At 44.2% G+C, this 19084-nt stretch overlaps 1 protein-coding gene across 4 annotated transcripts in view; it reads right to left on the minus strand.

Moving 5' to 3' along the window:
- IP6K1 (inositol hexakisphosphate kinase 1) overlaps nucleotides 1–19084 on the minus strand; it is a 38131-nt gene that overhangs the window by 9175 nt on the left and 9872 nt on the right. For all 4 annotated transcript variants that reach the window (XM_065642262.1, XM_065642261.1, XM_065642263.1 and 1 more), the window contains one exon: nucleotides 19–364. In XM_065642262.1, coding sequence (XP_065498334.1) covers nucleotides 19–241 — 223 coding nt within the window. In that variant the 5' untranslated portion in view covers nucleotides 242–364. The remainder of the gene's footprint in view (nucleotides 1–18; nucleotides 365–19084) is intronic.

Below are 19084 nucleotides of genomic sequence, written 5' to 3' on the forward strand. Positions count from 1 at the left end.
GAATGGAACAGGCCTCACCTTTGTACTCGGGCGTGAACTCCTTCATTTCTGGGGGCAGAGACTCATAGAAGCGCTGCTCCCTGGTGATGAGGGGCTTGCAGACAGTGTGGTCGTCGTAGCGCATCATGCTGCTGTGGCCGCCCACCTGGTGAATGAAAGGCTCCAGCAGGACCCCCCGGCCTCCAGATCGACTGGCATTCTTGCCATACTTGCCCACTTCCATGGTTTGACAAACACACATTGCGTTGGGCACCAGGTGCACTCTTGGAGCATGGGGAGAGCCACATGGGCTGGGAGGGGCAGCTCAGCAGCGGTCAGGCAGCCACAGGGGGGAAATCCTGGCAATCTGCTTCCTTACAACAATCTGTAAAAGCAAAGGAGATTCCTGTGAAGGGAGGACCGCTTGCATTCTTTATTTCCTAGGAACAGGTTTTGGTGCTTATTTAGATCCATAACTGCTCCTCTTGTGTCCTCTTACATCCCACTTGTTCCAGCACGCTCCTCACCACCTCTTTAATCTTTTAGGCAAACACACACTGAATCGGAGGCATCTAGAGCTTCTCCAATGGGCCTGACAGGAGACAGGGAAAGGAAGAGATATTAATATTTTGAGCCTCCCTATTTCCTTTCTTTAGTTTATTTTATCAGTAGGGCAATGCAACAGTGGAGCACAAACGGTGAGCTACAGCACAATTAAAACTAAGCCCACACCTGCCTGTCAGCAACAGTGACAGAACTAACACAGGCAGAACAAACATTTCAAGAATCTGCATTCCGCTCCTTGTGCCTCTGCATTTTTAACATCTAAACAACTAAATAATTCCTGTTCACCTCCTACCCTGACACTGTTTCCTCCTTCACCAACTTGCTTCAAGCTGTAAGACTCTCAGAATAAGACAATTTGTTCTGTCACTGTGTGCATGCTGTAACTGAACAGATTCCACTTGGATTCTCTCCTTTATTACTTTGAGCCCTTCAGGACAACAACTATTTCCTGATGCTTTTACAGCACCCACATGCACAACAGGCCCCTGATCTCCAGAAGCAGGCAAGAGATTGCTAAATCCAAGTGAGATTAGAAATGCTTTGGAGAAGACAGATGCTCTTTTAATGTTTGCAGAATGCCCGGCACAGTCACAGGAAGATGGAAAAGTAAAGCCATCCAAATTCTCTCCAGATGCTTTGCCCTTTCCAGCTTAGATCATAGCTGCTCCTGGGGCTGCTGGGGAAACCACCACAGGATTTCCTCACAACGATGAGTTATTTGGTCTTTGGTACAAGAACCATATGGTGACTGCGGTTTCTGAATTCATCAAATCTCCAGTTTCTTAGCACAGCCACAGCTGAGGGCAATAATTTAAGAACAGAGGGATCTCGGAGGCCTGAACGAGGGACACGGTTCGGGCTGTTCCTCATCTGGCCACGGGATGTCTCTGCAGCCACACAACACTGCCAGGCTGGGGAAGCCTGGGTGGAGATAGGCTCTTCTACCTCCCCTCCCATTTCATCATGGAAGAGATGCTGCCCAAGAGATTCAAAAAGAGGGGTGATACTTCGTAACGTGTTTAACCCAATCTAACCCAAAAGCTCCCCACAACATGACAACACTTCCCTCTCCCTGCCCACACGTTCCTGCTCGCTCCCTCGCCCTGGATTTCAGCATCGTATGAGTGTACGCACATTTGGGTTGAATCACCTCACTGATCCGATGGAAAACATTTCCTTTTGTGGTTACGTGACCACACAGCTACATACAGTGTAAGGGGAACAATGTGCATATTCAGCTGGCTTTTAAGGTGTGGGGCAGGGAATAGGAAGGAAAAAAAACCAACCAAAACAACAACATATCACAACAAACCACCACCACAGATGGTCTCTTTCTGCAGTAACTAGTAACTCATACCAAAGTCTCTTGAAGGTATCCTTCGAAGTCTCTGTCTCCTAAACTCACTCAGAGTCTAAGTCTTATCACAAAGACAAAAAACACACTATGGATTTATCTCCTCCCTTATTTGCTTTATCACCAAGAAGAAATTTAAGCAGCAGAGGCTTGCTTACATCACATACGGTTTAGTTTGGTTTAACAGTAGTTAATGCCCAAGAACAAGCAAGGTGCTGGCATCTGCAACAGTTCAGCACGTCACAGGTTTCAGACAAATGCTTTACGGGACTTAAATCTCCCCTTGCTGACGCAGGTTTGTCTTGGATTCAGTTTCTTTTATCTTGCCAATAGCTAAAGCAGAGTTTTCAGTTATTCCAAACAACACAGGAGAAGTTTAACTTCACACTTTCCTGTAGTTTAAACTTCACGGGACAAGAGAAACGAGACCTTCCATCTGTGTGGTAACAGTAGTTGCCATACTCAGGAGACAGGCACATGATGCTCGAGTCTGGTACTAGTCCCAGTTTTCACTGAAAGCTGGTCACAAAGCATCCTGGGGTCTCAGTTTTGCCAGCGACAGAAAGAAGCACTAGTATCTGTACTGCAGAGAAAGGGGATGATCGATGCAGACTCATTAGCTTCAGACACCTTCACCACCTTCAGCTGGAGGTTGCACCCGGCAGACACACGCACACCCAAGCCCCTGCAGACTGTTCTCGCAGTTTGGGGTGGGGAGAGAGCCCAAACATGGCTCCAACTGCTCCATGCACTCATCCACGTGTCCTACAGAAAATAGCAATATATCCGGTATTTTCCCACATACAAGTGAACCCAAGAAAAAATACTTTGTAGCAAGTGAGGGTCTCTTCAACTGAAATGATTCTATGATTCTAAGTAGCATTTCAGAGACAACATTTCTAAAGAGGAAGCTGTCTACGGGGCTTGAAAAACAGACACTTTATAGCTCAGATACAGCTCAGTGTTTTCCAGCGGACTAACTCACAGTAACAGGTCATTGCTAAACACAGACACTGTCCACAAATAAATACAGAAGAATCTCAGCAGTTTCAAACACGTATAACAGAAAACTATCTGAAGGCCTAAGTACCACTCTCGTGCTTCATCTGTTTAACAAAGGCATGAGTTCAACTATTTTGGCTGGCTTATAAAATTCAGAGTCCTTCCAATTATTCCGTAAAACACGGCGCACAATCCACACAACAGCTTGAGGGAGACCAGTTCATCCCAGCAGACCCTTTGGTACCGTCCAACACCACCGCTATAGCTTAAACAGCAGTACAGCGTTTAGGTCAGCTTAGCATCCCCCTTCCAACAGACTGATCTGTAGTTTGCAAGACAGACTGTCCATCAAGCCAGACCCATGAAAGGTGGGGGGTGAGGGTCAAGAGCATATTTTGGTGGCTACAGATGGACATATCACATCCCACACTCCATTAACAACCCCAGTAAAAAACTCTTGTACTGGGAGAGAATTTGCTCTGTGATATTTAAGTTTAGATGTCTGTCAGCATACCTGCTCCAAACTGCACACCTCACTGTTCAAATACTTTTCAGGAGGACATACGTAAAGAAGAGCAATAAGTTGTATTTTCTTGTAGTAATACACAAAATATTTCCAAAAAAATGCCAGGAAGACACACAAGGTAACTCTGCTCTTCCCAAACATCAAGTAGGGCAAACTCTGCCCTAAAACCAACATTACTCTCCAGCAAGGAATATGCCCCTCCAGAGGAACAGTGCTGTGCTCAGAAAGACCAGACAGAGTACCCTGAAAAATGACTGAACCCTGGCTGAAGACTATCGATGTCTCACCAAACCACCACCAGAACCAAGGCGACTCCTGCTCCTGCCAGTTCACAGGGCCAGAGAACCACCACCCGCAGATGCCACCGCGGGAACTGGGCAGTGGGAAGAGCAGGGATGTCCTCTTTTGAGACTTCAGGTGACAGGGAACGTCCTCAGAGGTAGGGATAGAGAGCTGCACTGCAACGGGTGAGAGAATTACCATGCACTGCACCATGATGCTGATGTTCCCACTCTTTATAAGCTGTCCTATGCGGGAAAACTGCCTCATGACTCACTAGTAAAGCTACTCTCCAAAATAAGAAGAACAAACATTTTAAATTGTGATGTATAACACAGCAAGAAAGTTGACTGCATTAAGCACCTTCGCTGTAAGCAGCCTGCACGTCTGCCTTCCCAGCATCGCCTTGCTGCGGTTCCTCGGACTGTCGCCAACCCGCAGGACCTGCAGTGATGCAGACCAAGGCAGATGGTCACGGACAATTTTGGAGCTGGGCCTCAGGCGAGGGATAAATACTGACCTCAAGGTCATGCCGACAAAAGTTAGACTTTGCTTTAACAACCCCAGAGCAGTCAGGAGCAAAGCACAAGAATATAAAATACCAGTATATGAGGCAAGAGGACTACAGCATCTGGCCAATGGGTGCCTGGTGACTGCTTCTTGTGAGCCAGTCTTGTTGGCAAAGAGCAGAAGCAGCCAGCATCCGTGCTGAAAAGCATGGTGTTTTCTAGTCATGTTGGACTGGGTGTCTCACCGTCTACAGAAGAAAATCCAGTCTAAGAAAAGAAAAAAAAAAACACCCACAAAAAACACACACACCAAAAAACACCTGTCTCCCACTGTGCTATAAGATCAGCTTCCTGGCGCAAAAGCTGACCCACAAACCTGAGACATGCCTGTCTAGTCAGCAGAAAATGGAGATGAGCGCTGGGCAGAGAGCACAACTCTGCAAGAACCTGCAGCACATAGGACGTAACCAGAAACATTTGGCCAGCCTGGTATCCAGGAAGCTACAACCCTTCCCAGCCTCCCTGAGCGCACAGCTTTGAATCCTGAGCCTCCTCCTGCACCTTGTCCAGCGCTTCAACCATTACCCAGTACAGCCCTTTTTGGACACGCTGCCCTCACCAAGGCAAGTGCGGCTCTTCAGATCGAGGCCAGAGAGTGGAATATGATCCTTATGCATCATTTTAGGGAAAGCTGCTGAAGAATGCCAGCTGGGGAACAGAATGCCAAGAGTGAGGGTGGTGGAGGAACTGCACTAAACAAGGCCAGGGAGAGGACAATTGCCACTAACCGGTGTGCTCCACCCTGTGCCAGCAGCTGAACAAAACCACGTTTCCTTCACCAATCCTCAACAATGGGGCACAACGCACCAACTGCTGAAGTGCACACACGGGAAGAGCCTAATCTAAGACAGAGCTTGACTGAGCTTACAGAAAAGAGCACAAAATTAGGCTTGTAGTACAAGTCCGTAGGCATACCCTGTGTTTCTGCCTCCTAGAGATCTGAAGGAAGATTATTTGTGCCATATATATATATATATATATATCTCACACTAGTCACAAAGCTTCAGCACTTCTGCCAGCAGCCTGTGAGACCAAGAACTTGCTCGTCTTCATAAGGAAGGAGCAGAAGCCAAGCCTTTTCAGCTCTTTCTGAAGAAAGAAAGGCTGAGCTATGCACTTGTAACTATGGCTGGAATGCCTAAACCACTCGTTAAAACCACTACCTAGATCTGGGGTTAAAGAAGGCTTTTTTCTTAGATGCCAGATTAGCAGGAATTACAAAAGGCCCTTCTGCTGTCACCTACCCATAAAGCACAGCGTGCTTGCACAGAGGGGTGAGGTACCTGAATTCCTTGCTCTGATCCAGACCCAGGGCACAGACAACGTTGTTTATCATGCTGGCACACTACAGTGGTAACTCTTTTTTTTTTTATGCCAAGCCTTAGCACACAACAGTGCATAAGGAATGTCTGTCATGTTTGGCAACATGTAGGAGCAAGTGTTCTGCAATGCTTTGCAAACATCTGCCATGCAGCTGTCTGCAAGTGAGGGTTACTAAAGCCAGGGCTCAAACGGCCTCTTCCAGCTTGTATTCCTGTTCAGCCTGGTGCTGGAAAAGCCGGCACGACTGCGATAACATCAGGCTGGGGAGCAGGAGAGGACTGCACGTAACAAAGATGATATAAACTGATTTAATTCCCTTGCTGCTCTTCTCTCCAGGCTTCCCCTTCTTCACTGGAGAAGTGCAGCGTGTTGGCAGGAGGGCACGGGCTGCCTGGGGATCTGCCAGTCCTTGTCAACACTATTGGTGTCACTGCAAAGGGGATGCTGGAGGAAGGTCCAGCCCTGGTCAGGTCATCACCACTCTTTCCTCTCCAGTAGGCAGGAAGGATGAGCACCAAATCCTGCTGCACCTCCTCACAAATATACCCTACCTCAATAGTAAAGGGCACCTTCCTTCTCCGTTCAGAAGCACTAGCTTCAGCCCAAGCCCAAGAGTTTCCATAGCAGCAAGACCTGATGGAATATGTACATGAACAAAAGGTCACTTTATCAGTACCAGCCCAGAAGATTTTCTTCCAAACTTGTGCCTAGGAGACCAGGGTCATCCAATATCAGCTTTGCATTTTATAGGCGAGATGAGAATAAGACACATGTTTTCTAGAGGAGAGCTTAGGGAAGATCAATGCTTGCGAGGCCTCATTGCTCAGCTTCCTATGTGCCAATTTCTGGCTTCTCTTCATCTCACAAAGAAGAAGAAGGTCTCTGCTGGACACAGGTTATTTTTAACACAAATGCTGCTGTTCAGCACAGCTCTCAGATCCAACAGTCAAAGACAGTTAGAAAGGAACGTACTTTCAACAGTCATGAACCATAAGGAATCAACCTAACACATCAAGAAAAGACATTTCTTGAATTTACACTAGCAAAGGGGCTCATGGCAGAAAACTCATCTGCAGAAAACCATAGTCCTTGCGTTCATAGGAGGGAAAAAGGGGAAAAAAAAAAAAAATCACATCAATCCCATGGAAGAGGTTTGGCTCAAAGACTAACTTGGAAAGAATTTGTAACTCAACTTCTAGACTGAATTCAGCATAGAGAACAATTTCACCTACTGCTTCAAAAATCCTACGTTTACAGTTTTCATTAATGCTGGTAATAAAGCGTACCTGCTCTTTAGTCACAGACCTTGGCCTTCTCCCCAAGAGCGGCTTAAATAAACCAGCCACATCCCTGTAACTCCACCCAAATGCCTCCCCAGTAGGAAGATGATGGAACAACTATGCTGAGCTCAGCACGAGGAGGAGTATGTTCAGAAACACTGCACTTTCATGGCAGCTGCAGGTACCAAATTCTACAACCTCAACAGCATCGGAAGGTGGGACAGATGAGCAGGTAAATGCACCACACAAATCTGCTGATGCTGAGAGAATGAGTCAGAGCTGGTGGTGCTTGTGTGGAACCAGCACACAAACACACCACCCAGCAAGCCACTGCTGGAAGAGAAGGAAGGTGTGATTTTGTAGTAACGTGCACAGATCTTAGCCAGAAGGATGGCACTGGGGAGGACTGCAATCAGGTGAGTGGCAGTCTCAGGTTTGTGACACAACAGGGGGGAAAAGAACAACTGACACCTCCGAAGTAAGTTCTTAGCTCATCTTCTCCTAGTCAAAAATGCCCCAGAAGTCCTTGGAGGTGTCAAGGCCATAGCCAAGGAGTCAGTCTGGCCTGATCACCTCCAGAGTACCTGCTGGCCTGAGCTGGAGAGACGCTGTCATCGCACACTTGCGCAAGTACTGCTGGAGCTCCCACTCACACCTCCGCACAGACTCAATAGGTACAAATGTTTTGCACCTCAGGCTGGTGTACCTCAGGCTCCTGGAAGGCTGGTGGCAAGATGGGACAAGATCCTCCCAGCTTGAGTAAGAACAAGAGGACTGAAAGCACCAAAATCCCAGAAAAGCAAAGTACTTGTGCAGCGATAAAATCAGTTTTGAGGCTTGAGAGGGCAGATGACAGGAGTTGAAAGGAACAGTCGATGTGCTGCATCTTATACCTGCCACACACAAAGTACAGAGGGCAAAGCGAGGATTCTGCAACAGGAAAAACAGTCAACTCCCCACTCCAGGGCAAATGCACACATATACTCCACTTTCAGACCATATGTGGGCTGTCAAAGAAGGGAAAGAAGTGGAAGTTTTGGCTCTTTGCCCTCCACCATCTTATAAGGAACCCTCAGAAGATAAGGGAAAAACCAAGACCTACCTGAAAAAACAAAAAGTCAAGCGATCTACCTGCACTTTGTAAATTTTCTTCTGTTTTCAGAATGTGTAAAAACATTGAATTAAAGAAGAAAAACTGAGTGAAGAGCTCGGCTTTCAGCTCTGTCATAGGGAAGTGACAGAGACAAAACCAAGCAAACAAAACCAACCAAACATCAAAAGCTTGGTCTGCACAAGGAAGAAGTACATGTTGATACTTTATTCATCCACCTCATTCTCTCTAGTTTGGTAAAACAGATATTTGGGGAGGAGACAACTGCTTGTCTTGGTTGCTCTTTAAAGTAATTCTCCACAATGAGCCCAACTCCATCCAAATGCCTGGCTTAAAAAGAAAATATCTAGTATTATGTTCAGATTTCTTTTGGCACTGATCAAGCCAAATCAGTTTCTAATTCCTCCTTCAGTTATTTCTTCAGACCGTGGTTACACAGGCAATCCTTTAACAGCTGCACCAGCGTGAGCAGCACCCTCCCACACAGCTCTGCTGCATTGGTACAACTGTTTGCAGTCTCACCATGAATCAAATTGGGGAACTGATCGCAGTTAAAAATAAACCAGCACTTTGTTTTGTTTTTTTAAGGATTACTTTTCAGCCCAGGTCAGATCCCCAATCTATTGTGCAGCTGTACAAACAGTTGTATCAGCACGAGGTGCCTGAATTGCTGATGGTTATCCCTGTACCTAAAGCCAACGTTTGCATTCCCAGCTCACCTCTTATTTCACAGCTGCTGTAGAACAGGATTACTTGCTAAACTGAACACGTAGGGTACTTGATTGCTGCAGCTCGCAACCACGTGGAGGGTCTCTTTAATGAGACAAAATGAGGTCACACTGACGAGTACCCTACAAGTAAGGCATGGCTACTGAGCTCCCTTGAGCTGTTGCTTGTCCTAAATTGTATGTCATTTTTGCAGTCTGCATGCTGAAATAAATACAAAAACATAACTAACAAAGTCACTGATGCGAAAGAACAGCTTTGGGCCAAGTTCTGAAACAAAACTCTACTAGAAGTTGCATAACCATTAACTGTCTTGGTGATCTTCCATTCAAAAAAACTAAAGTCTACACGATGTGCAGATTCCCACCAATTTGAAGACTGTGACATTCAAGGAGCGGGGAGTCAGTCTACAGCTGTGGGAACTCTTCAATTGCAGTTGAATTTTAACATGGAAATACAAAAAGATAGAAAACCAAAATAAACACTAAGCAATGATGAAATGCTGGAACGCTTTAGAAATTACCATGAGAGAAACAGACTGAAGGTTCTTTTCTCAAATTACCGGCTTGAATACTGTTTGAAACAAAACCAACTGAAAATGCTTCCTATTTGACGGCTGCTCAGCAATCTACTCGCCCAAGGGACCAGGTTCTCAGTTCTCTGCTTCCAGCTGGTGACAGGTACCCACATCAGCCACACACCATTATGTAAGGCCTTCTCATTGAAAACAAGGCACAAAAGACTGAACAACCACTAAGATCTGACTTCTGGAACAGGGCAGGAAGCAAGTTAATGAAACAGCCTCAGGAAACATGATTTCTACAATTTCTGTTTTGTCTGCTCTAGCAGGCAACAATCACAGTCTCTAAGCTGTTCAGCAGCCTGGTTTTGTACATGTCATCAAATCAGTCCCATGAGGACACAGAAAACAAAGAAAATTGGTATTGGGCAAATTTTACCCTTCACTCCTTAACATGCATCTCAGTTATAGTTCCATGACAGCTTAAACAAATCTAAGCCAGCACTTTTCAAACCCGCCCTCCCTCCTGAGTCAGCACTGGCACTCACCTGATCCTGCTCAGAAACCAGCTTGGCAAAAATGTACACCCGGGAAAAAAAAAAAAAAAAAATTTGTTTTTGCCAGTGTGGCTTCCTGAACTGGTTTAGTGCCAGTGCCTAACAAAACTAAAAGGGGAGAATCATCCAGCAGGACAAGGGCAGGCAGAAAAGTAGCAGTGCCAATTTAATTCAGCTTCAGCTGTCCTGCAACCACAGCAGAGAACAGCCTCACCCTGACTTTAAAGAGACTTGAGTTGCTCTCCCAGCAGAGATCATTCAACTTTTTTACCTCTCTCGTGATGTCTTCTGTACATCAGCACTCTTGCAGACAGCTAGATTAAGTGCCTGATCTTATAGGAAACTAAAAGAGCAACTTATAAAACAAAACACCCTTAAAAAAGCTAGATCAGGTTGCTAACAGATCTGACCATGTGGTTCAACAATGCCCTTGGCATCAAAAGAAGGGAGAAGATGGGAACCTGTGACTTACGGCGAGGGAAGGTTAAAGCTCAACTTCAAGTGACTGCGAAGCTGCACTCTTAATCGACATAGACAAAATATCACAACATGACTATGTAACATTCATATGAAAACACTTTTGTACAAAAGATTTAAATTGTACATAAAAAAATTAGCAGATCTAATTCTTCATGTTTTAAATTTCCACAACATAGCATTAATATTTAAAATGCTCTATTTCCTCAAAAATAAATCTTAAATTTATTTGTTAGTAGCGTAATTTTCAGAGCAAGATTGCTCCTAAAAATATATAAGGGGGAGAGTGAGAAACAGCCTGTTGTGATTAACTAGAGCATGACAAACAGTAGCAGCATGTGCAAGCAGTACTGGGGAGCAAAGCCAGGAGGAACAGTGACAACAACATTCTACAAACAACATTGATTCATGAACAACAAAGAATTCTTAGAAACTGTTGCCTGGGTTATATCCAAGGCTCTCTTTACCTTGGTTAAACTATTAAGAAAGTCACTTCGGAAAGCTGACTGCTTCTGCACAACTACACTTTTTTGGAAGCAAGAGCTGCTCCATCTAAAGGGCTTTATGTAGGAAACCAGTGCAGCAGTTGCTGTGAAGTGAGCTGTTATCAAACTGGTTTCAGCAGCAATGCACACGACTTCAGCGCAGGTACCACTCAGAGTAGTTGTCCACCAGTCCAGAGCTCCCCAGGTGCTGTCATACTCAGAAAGGTGAAAGCCTCACCAGATACATTGCAGTGACACTAAAGATGACATGAAGCAGGAAGTAGTAATTTGTCCCCTGCCTCACCATGAGAGGGCTCTCGGGCCACCACAGCTCCAAAAGCTGCACGTAGGTACTCTTCACCTGCTGGAGACCCCAGCACTTCACCATTCCCTGTGTGCTGCGATACCTTAACACTAGTGACATTACAGGGCCTTCTCAGAACTCCACTTATTCATTAAGATACAATTCGTGACTTTAGCCTGACACCCATCTCCTCATGATCAATACCTTAGCTAGCTCCTGTCGCTGCTTGTGACACCTAACTCTGGACACAGCATTGATCAAACGGGATTCCTGGAAGCCCTAGTTTTGCTTCAGAGATGCAACAAATTCAATTTCTGCTTGTTATCTTGCTGTAACTTGGAGAACAGCATGCTCAAATAACAGTTCACTCCTCCAAAATTCAGAGTTCAAGCTCTGGCCACCTCCTGAATAAGCAGCAAGTTTCCAGTACTACTGTATTTGGACAATCTTGCAAAAAGAGTAGGTCTTTTCAAAGAGAACAGTGTGTTCGTGAGCAAATGGTACAACATCTCTGTTGCAACGAACCACTAGAATATCTTAACTCAGAAGCAAGAAGTTTATCTCAGATTCTCGACTGCTAACAGTCACTGACATTGGAAGTATTACTCTTTAAATATCAAATACACATATTAAAGGATTTTAAAGCATTAAGGAATTTCAGTAAAGCCATTGTTTAGGACTGCATTTAGACACTTAACTTCTCACAATCCTCCAATACAAGTAAAATGTAGGTGCGACAAAATAAGGCAAAGGTAAAACTGCGGTGAAGCTGCAGAGTGCTAAGCAGAAGCACGTGGTCCCATTGAGATCAAAGCATGTTCTCAGTGTCTCCTGAGTAATAGACTAGTACTTGTAGAGAGTAAGACGTCATAACCCTGTCACATTAGATTATCAACCCGTATACACACAGCTGTCTTCTGGCAGGTACTCTGCTTGTGCAAACCTGAGGCAGTAGGAGTTTTACAGCGGTCAAGACTCTTGCAGGATTCATCTAGATATATTTTCCGCCGCTGTGAGATGAAATATGGGAGATGAAAAAGGGAAAGCAACTGATCACAAGGAGGCAGAACTTCAATGAAGGATTGTTTCTCACCCCACAAAAGGTGACCTCCAAAAGCCTCTTTGACTCTCCTTTAAGAGGATTATGAATCCTACCCTTGGGAGACCTCTGCTCAGCTACTGGTCTCCCTGATATTACACATTAATATTATGTCTTGTCTCTTCATTCTTATCAGCAGAGAGATATTAAAGGAATTTATGAGGACACTGCTCAAAGATCAGGACTTTAAATGGAACCTCTAACGCAAGCAGGGAAAGCCACGGGCAGTAGCGTTACTGCAATAACACACGCATCTCAAACAGAAAGCCAAGGAGTAGACTGCAGCAAATTCAATTACATAAATCTTTGTTTTTCACAGGCACCAGGAACCAAGAATTTAAGGACAACTTCTCCCCCATTCTTCTGGCTTTTGCACCTTCCAACAAGACACCATTTGGGCATTTCTGAACGGAGTCTATGAAGCAAGTCCTGACTGATCCCTAGACAACAGTAATCAGGAATCATTTTCCTTGCCACTTAATAGGGCACAGATGTGAAGCAATCTGTGCTGCCATGCAGGTGAACATATGCAGTTCTTCCTTCATAAAGTAATCAAAGTTAAAATGAATTATGAATTCCACAGTTACGAAAACTGCAAAGACTATACATGAAGAGAAACCTTAACACGTAGGAACACGTTGCCAGCAAGGATGCAGAATCTCTGTGGATGCAGATTTAGGATGAGATTAGACACATATACAAGCTAATTCCAATGGATACGGTCAGCTCCAACTTGGGACAAATGGTAAAATGTTCTCAGAAGGAAAAAAAAAAAAGTATGTGGCCAACGCAACAGAAGATCTTCTCAGATTCACCTGTAAGAACGCTCCACATTTTTGGTTGTTTCAGACTACATACAGCAATAGCGAAGTGAAGCCAAGAGTTAAAAATTTTAACTGGTAACTGTACACAAGCTACAGGGTTAACCACGGAAGCACAAAAGCCACAAGGACCTAAACCCATGAAGAATTATTACAAAAGCTGTAAGTGCAGAGGAGCTCAAATTACATTCTTATTTTATCAAAATTACTTATGGAATGATCTACAGCTTAGCAAGAGACCACTAACTGAAAGACAAACATAAGCAGCTTGCAATGAACTTGCATTTTTAGTATCTGTTCTCGACTTTTGAATTATGGTGCTTTTAAAACAGAAAAAACAGCTTTGATTAAAAAAAGTCAGTTGCTGCAGATAATTGATTTCCACAGGAAAAAATTCACAACTAGGACAAAACAGAACTTCTAATTGCTATTTTTAATTCTGCAGTGACAAAAAACCTCAAGACAAACATTATGTAAGACCATTAACCTCTTTGGTCATAACTGGCACCATAATTTAGTACACTTCCTCACTAGACAGCTTAAACAGAATTCTTAATGCCAAAGCCTACCACTGGCTGCAGCAAGGCAGCAATAGCAATAATGGAAAGGAAAAAAATTCCAAACCAAGTATCATATACTGAATTTTGCAATTATAGTTCCTTGGGCACAGGCAGATATACCTGATCTTGCCCAGTATTCTTTCCAGATTGGTAATCCCCAGAAGATTATCAGATGCTCCTTAGTATTTTAGGAACACTGAAGAGAAATCAAGGTACCCGGGTAGACTTGGACTGGTGGAAAACCTCCAGCTCACCGTTGATACTAGAAAGCGGGTCAAACCCAAAGAGGCTGTAACCTGCTGAAAAGGAAATTACATTTTGAGCGATTGTTTTTCTTCTTTACAAACTAACCTCTCAGCATTCCACCCACATCCTCCACGGTAGGTTAAGTCAGGTACAACTAAAATCTCTAACACTGACATGTATTGTACTTAACTGTAGTTCAGTGGCTATCACATACACACACAGGACTGAGGGAAAAACAAAACAAGGTAACCTTGAAGAAGGTCACATCAATCCCTGTCCTCCCTCCCAAGAAAAGACAGATTAATCTTCTACACTGATAACAAGCAAGACTGATGAATTTCAACCAGCCAGACTCTTAAATACTGCCTTCCATCCATTCTTATCACATTGTGGCAAAGAATGACGTTCAGGAGGAAAACAATGACTGATTAAGAACCTACTTTCAGAAGCTGCGTGGAAAGAGCTCTCTCTATGAATCACCAGTTCATCCTCCTCTCTTCACAATTCCCTGATGCGCTTGAATTCATACTCCACTCACTCAGACCGTAATGTCCCAACTTGGATACAGGAATATCATGGGAGACAGCACCAAAACACTCAGTAAAATTAATGGCCTCTAGAGCTCTTCCTCATCCACAAATTTTATCACAGAACACAACAATGTGGGTCAGACACAACTTACCTTTGGTAAATCCATCCTGATTGGTCCCAGTCACATTCCTACATGCCCAGAAGGGTGTACACCTAAAGGACCTGACCCACAACTGTCCTCGGGACTGAAGGGAGTATGACCAGCTTGACGGTCCCCAGGTTATCCTTTGGGTCTGTTCTGAAGACAAATGCAACACGTGCCTTTGTGACGTGATCAGAGACACCACAACACCTCTGCAGCATCATTATGACACAGCCAGCTCAGCACCTTTGGGTGCAGCCCATCAGGTCCCATGGACTCACATGGCTCAAATTCTCTCAATCCCTCGCTCTCTTTTCATTTGCTTCCGATTGCTGCTTCCTCTTTGAACCCTATCTTGAATAGAGGGGCCTGGGAGACCTCACTGCTGAAGAGTTAGGCATAAAAAAAAAGCACTGAATACCTCACACAAGTCTGTGCCAACCATCACTCACTCAGCCACACCATTCAGCACAGTCTTTGTTTAGCCTTTTACTGCTGATGTGGAAATAGAAGCTACCTCATAATTATCAGGGATGTTGTAATAAGCACACTATCCTGAGAGAAAGAAGCTGTTTCCACAATTCAAAGACAGAAATGCAAACTAACATAGCTGAGTTTGTCCTGTCCGTCTTCCAGGTTGTCAAAGAAACCGCAGGCCTCTTTGCAGGATGTAAAATCAGCTTGCTGGAGAGTTGCATGACCCCATTTCTAAAACATTTGGCAAAAAATCCTCCCTCTCACTGTCAGCCAGGCTGAGCGAATTTAGCAAAGGGAAGTCAGCTCTGTAAAGAGCAGACCTAGGCCCCTTCTGAAAAATCCCAAAAAAAGTTTAATGGAGAAGCTTCTTTTCAGCCTTAATTAAGAAGGAAAAGTCCAGATGATGGAATAAGGAGCTAAGATTTTTACCCAGTTAGATGCCAACTAGCCAGACTGCATATGATGACTCCATATTCTCGTGGTTTTTATATGTGTAATGTCTCAGCATATCAGGTAAGGGGGAACGGCAGAAGAAAACTCAAAGAAAAAGAAGCAAAGGACACAAAACACTCGGAGCCTGGGTCATTGCTGCAGGCTTCTGGCATGGAGGAGGTATCTCATTGTGCCACACTCACACTGCCAAAGTGACGGCAGTGCTTGCTGCATCCGAAAGCAAGCACAGAAGGGGAACACAAGCAAACAAAAGTCTGTTTTATCAGACTCCAGAACTCGCAAGTCTCCCCTGCCCCCTTCTGGGAACAAGGTGGATTTGAAAACTTCAGTATTTATTTCCAATGATAAAATTGTTTACTTGGGCAAACAACCAAAAGAAAAGCAGAAAGAGCTTTTGCCTCAAGCAAGAGTCCCTTCAGTAAAGACATGGATATTACTAAGTACAGAGACAGACTCAAACTGCATTTTTGTTACGCGTACACTGAAGCCACTAAAAAACTCATGCCTGCCAGAAAATAGCCTGACAATTCACTACAGCTCAACTGTTAAGACTAAGCCGATCCATTTCTCAGGTCACAACGCAGATGCGCAATGCAGACTCCCTGTCCTTTACCCCAGTATCTCCAATACTTAATTCCCCAAAATAAATTTTAAAAAAAAAATACAGCAGCTAGAGCAGAACTTGCATGATACGCATTAACTGCTCATAAACCTTCTCCGCAAGTTCTGGAAACCACATTCTATTAAGCTGCTGACTGAGACCTGACTTAAGCAAAAATCCTTTTGCAGTGACTCGCCACCCCACATATTTACCCAGAGATCTTAAATGCAAAAGATAAACAGACCTCATTAGGGCCAGAGAAGAAAAATTCTCTCACTTGCCTCTTCCTCCCACTGCTAACAAGGAAAACATCATGCTACTCGGAGCATTTTTGCATTTGACAGCATTAAAAAAAAAAAAAAAGAAAGAGTTGCACTTTCCTCTTCACCTCCAGAGCGCACTCCTGCAATACTCTGCTGCTCAGAAAACTTCAGCAGATATTCAAACACTTTTCCTTTGTCTCTGCTTTTCCTGTGGGCCACTGAGGAAGAAAGCCAAGCAAAAAGCCCACATACCACTCCCAGCTGTGAGAAGGGGAAGGGAATTTCCAAAGGAACAGAGCACAGCTACTGTTGTGCAGCCATTTAGGATCTGTGAAGCGAAGTGTTTCTCATTTTGAAGAGACTGACCTTGCAGTAGAGACCCAGGAACTCTATCCAAAGAGCACATTGTGAGCAACGTCATGTTCCACGCTCCCCCGTCCCTTTGCACAGTCAGCTGATGAGGAGCAGAAGCTGGCTCCAGCACTCAGGAAGCAGCACAAATGTTTTGTTTCCTAGGAATTAGGACAACATCTAGATTTAAACCTATCAAGTCTGAGAGCTATGCATCAAAGGCAAACACAAACTTGCCACGAAGAACCTTCACAGTAAGCTAATCTCACCCTTAAGGCGTTCCAAAACCATCATTTAATTTGGTTTGCTTCAAGCTCACTGTAAAGGAACTTTACAATTACTACGATACGCTGTAGGCTGTGACACCACTCTGATCCATCTCGTCCTCAGATCTATACATCGCCCTTTTTCTGAGCTGTCCGAGAATTAATTACATGGAACAGTGTTAGATAAAGGGATTCCAAAGCAACTGGCTCCCTTAAAAGGAAATGAGGACTACAGGATCTCTGCTTCCAAGAAATCTGTAGCAATGCCCATTCAGTACAACTTGTGCTGGTAGAAAGAGAACAAGCCCAAGAACCAAACAAGCAAACATCAGTACTACACCCATCTTCTCACTTGTGGCCAGAAGCAAACGTGTGTTTAGCCATGGTGTGGGTCCTGCCTCCGCCTTGTCACCACCAGACCTCATCAGAGTAGCACCCTGACCTGAGGAAGTTCTGCCCAAACTGCAGGGGCTACACAAACAGTGGCTTCAAACAAAAAAGATTTAATACTGTGACTTTAATGCATTGTCCGCACAAGCTCCACCTACCCCTCCATGTAAAGCAAGGCAGTAGCCGTAACCCTCACAGTTGCACGCTATCTGGAATTTCACTGCTCAAGGGGACTTTAATCTCATATATGTGGGCAGAGATATACCAGGGCACTTCAGCAGCCTGAAGTGACTTTGAGAGTGAATGGATGGGCACCTGCATTAGAATTTTCTCCTCCTCTGTCCTTCTGTGAAGATAAAGCTGAACGAACATTTTGCTTTAGCTACACTTGGCTTTTTCTACATGAGGAAACTGACACCACTTACATTTGGCAGGTCCCAAATGGCATCATGTGGTTTTACCGGACAGCCCAGCTTTTGTCTGAACACTGTTAGAACACTTAAAGCTAGGAGAAATACAGCAACTGAAATTTAACAGGTCAGCAAAGTGCTCAGCTGGTTTGGTTAAGCGAGTATTTAAATAATCATAATCTGAGGTCATCCAAATGGAAAAGAACTAGGAATAAGCTCCTGCTTTCAGTGCTTCCACTGAACGTTTCAGTGATCTTGGACAAACTGTTCAGTCCTGGTGTACTTGAGCCATCAGTAAAACAGCATTTCAGAAAGGAACAGTAGGTTAGTCAAATAAACTATCTGCATACTGTTTTAAAAATACTGTCATTTGATGATACTTTTCCATGATCCCCCTGCACTCCATTTCAACCTAGTCTTACCTGACAATTAAATTCTCAAGATTTTAAGAATCTGTGTCCTAGTCTATCAACAATTGAATTGAGTTTGTCAATACAGACTTGAATTAGGGCATCTCTAGCAACCGAATGTGATGCTGTGTTTGGCTGAAGAACCAAATCCTTGAGCAACTTTTCTGCTCAAACGGCAGAAATAGAAAAGGACAATCTAGGAGCACATCGGTTCCACGGAAAGACTTCAGAGCATAAAAGCAAGATTATCCAAACAAATTCACTTCACCCTGGTAAACAAATTCTTCTGCCAAAAGTACAAGGAACAGCTGTTATCTACTGGTTTCCTCTGCTAACAGAGTTCAGAGATACTGACATTAAACAAAGTCTGGGGCTTTGTTAAGCATCTGAAAAAGGTCAGAGAGGTAAAGAAATCTAAGGCAATCAGACATACTCTGAATTGTATCAACGTTCAGGACACAGTTTACTGTATGAGAAAGGTTGCCCTGCGATGCTGAGTGGACACCCATTTTGAAATAAATCTAGCAAGGTTTGTAGGGATAGGTAAAATCTTTTACCAGACCAACTGATAGAAGGTGCCCTTTACTGCTGCTGCAGCCCCTTCTATTTTTACACCGCTGATGAAAAAAATTAATTCAGCTGGAAAAGACATATTTTGGGGCCCTACTTTTCTACCTAATCCTTCTTTCCTTAGAAGAAGCGCCGATAGCTCACATGCTAGTCCCAATGACAAAAAAAGCACTCACATCACTGTCTACCTTCTCAATACCCCAAGCAAAACAAGCTTTATTTTAAAAGTGTGGTTTTACCACTGTAACTGTATCTATGTTAAGGGATTCCACTGGCAGAGCTGCAGTAGGCAAGGGTGAACATGCTGATTAACGCAGCTGTCCCAAGCATTTGTAGCAGAAATGACCTTATAAGCACGTCCACAGGGAGTTAAAGCCACATAATCATATTGCAAATCCATGCCCCCTGCTTGATATCAGTTTAACTTTCCTAAGC

Source organism: Caloenas nicobarica, chromosome 11, assembly GCF_036013445.1.
Source record: "Caloenas nicobarica isolate bCalNic1 chromosome 11, bCalNic1.hap1, whole genome shotgun sequence".
Taxonomy (NCBI): domain Eukaryota; kingdom Metazoa; phylum Chordata; class Aves; order Columbiformes; family Columbidae; genus Caloenas; species Caloenas nicobarica.